Source organism: Ceratina calcarata, unplaced genomic scaffold, assembly GCF_001652005.2.
Source record: "Ceratina calcarata isolate Rehan_Ccalc_2016 unplaced genomic scaffold, ASM165200v1 scaffold394.2, whole genome shotgun sequence".
Classification (NCBI taxonomy): Eukaryota; Metazoa; Arthropoda; class Insecta; order Hymenoptera; family Apidae; genus Ceratina; species Ceratina calcarata.
The window spans coordinates 68,173-70,197 of record NW_017162761.1 but is presented as its reverse complement, the minus strand read 5'-3'; the positions used below and the strand labels follow the sequence as shown (position 1 = coordinate 70,197).

General features: G+C 42.8%; 1 protein-coding gene across 1 annotated transcript; it reads left to right on the top strand.

Moving 5' to 3' along the window:
* The first annotated feature begins 1,048 nt into the window (after window positions 1-1,048).
* On the top strand, window positions 1,049-1,988 carry LOC108626307 (glucosidase 2 subunit beta). Its single transcript, XM_018026899.2, has 2 exons — window positions 1,049-1,784; window positions 1,858-1,988. The coding sequence occupies exons 1-2, from the start codon at window positions 1,352-1,354 to the stop codon at window positions 1,986-1,988; spliced, it is 564 nt and encodes a 187-aa protein (XP_017882388.1). The 5' UTR covers window positions 1,049-1,351.
* The last annotated feature ends 37 nt before the right edge of the window (window positions 1,989-2,025 follow it).

Here is a 2,025-nt window from a genome sequence, read left to right as displayed (position 1 = left end):
TCTCCATCCAGATCAAGCACGGAGTCCAAGCTATCGCGGATCACGGCTCACGGCTACCGCGGCTACCGCTCGGACGAACGACTCCTCTTCCCTTTGATATATATCTACTTATATATCTCGTCTGTGATACTGGCTACACTGTGTGTATGCTACGGTGGAACCGAACAAGGCAGATCTCTGCTGTGGAACGTGGAATATGCTACGGTGGACCAGGGCTGGGATAATTTTTCCCTCGACCGGAAAGTGGGGACGACGCGACCATGGTGGGGACTGGTACTTGCTGGTATGCTAGGCATGGTCAGCGAAGGCGCATGAGGGGAATAGTAGTGGGGATCGAAATACGGGCGAAAAATAGGGGAAGCGAGCCGTGCGGGAAAAATTATCCCAGCCCTGCGGTAGACCCCTTTCCCGAGTTGGTCACAAGGTGCAGCACTAGTATGGGGGATGCGAAAACCCCGAACTGAGCTATTTCAGTTTCTCTCTGCTACTAACATTGAGCTATATAAAACATCTGGAGTGTGAACGAATGGGGGGTACGTTCGCCGACAAAGAGGAACCGTGAAGGAATCTCTTTCTCTTTTTAGGTGTATAATGCATGTTTTCTGAACCTGAACTCGGACGCGTATATGTATGTCGAGTGATTGACAATGTTATAAATTCAAGTGATTCGATAGAATACTGAACTTCTATCCCCACCATAGTTAAATTTACTACAAGATGATACAAATAGAGAGAGAGAATATAAAAACAAGGACAGAGATCCCCCATAGCTTCTCACTTCTTGGAGCATCATCGCTACTCTTCTATCTTACGACTTTTGACAGCCGCGCACACTCTAGATATTTTATATAACTCAATGGCTACTAATGACTTGTAGTGCGCAATGCGCATGCCTAAAGGGATCCCACGATGCCCAACCAGGGATGCCAGAATGTAGGATTTCTCCTCTTCCCGAGCTCTCCCCACTACTATATGCTGCTGTATGCTCAATGTGCTCTGCTCTCCCCACTTATACATATACATGGCATTATTAGACATGTCCCCAATGATCATGGGTAACGTAAGTGGGGGCAAAAAAAAGTAGTGGGGGACAGCTCGGGAAGAGGAGAAATCCTACATTTTGGCATCCCTGTGCCCAACATCAACTGACATCAACAACACAACACTGGCGAACACCCAAACACTGTTGCCTTGCGATCATTTGCGATAGTTGCGATTGTTGCGAGTTACGAGTGTAAATGAAAACGTAACACGACAATGTGCCCCTTTACTAACAGAAAAAAGTGTATTTTGTGTAGTGTAGCCTTGCTGTGACAGATATTTAACAAATGAAAAACAAAACAGCAATATCATGAGTAATTTTAGAAAGCAGAATGTCTTTGTGTGGTTACGTAGGACAGAACGAATATTTCGGCGAAGAAGCTTGAAATATTGTCTAATTTGTCTGTTTTTAACAACGATCATCTTCGTCGCTAATCAATTATTGTACTTCAAAATAATGAACCAGGTGAACGTAGGAAAATTAATTAGTGGTTCTGTACGGACGCCTAATTATAAGGAAGCTCGAACTGTGTCTTTGCGTGGAGTCAGCGATAAAGATTTCTCGAAGTATTTACCGAATGCGCGAGGGAAATTCGTCTGTTTCTCGTCGAACGATGAAATAGACTTTTCGAAAATCAATGACAATTATTGTGACTGCCCTGCGGATGGTAGTGATGAACCTGGTACCAACGCATGTAACAATGGTGTTTTCAATTGCAGAATTTCATCCACGAAAATGACAGGTGCTTACTTAATCATGTTTTATTATATACATTTCTGTTTTTCACTTTCACAACACATTCAAATGAACTCCAGGGAAAATACCATCTTACAAAGTTAACGATGGATATTGTGACTGCTGTGATGGATCTGATGAATGGGCAGAGCTTAAATTATCACGTGTGAATAATGGTAAATATTTTTATTATTCATATACAAGTCTCTGAATTAAACAATTAAACTGCACCAATATGTTCTGAGTAA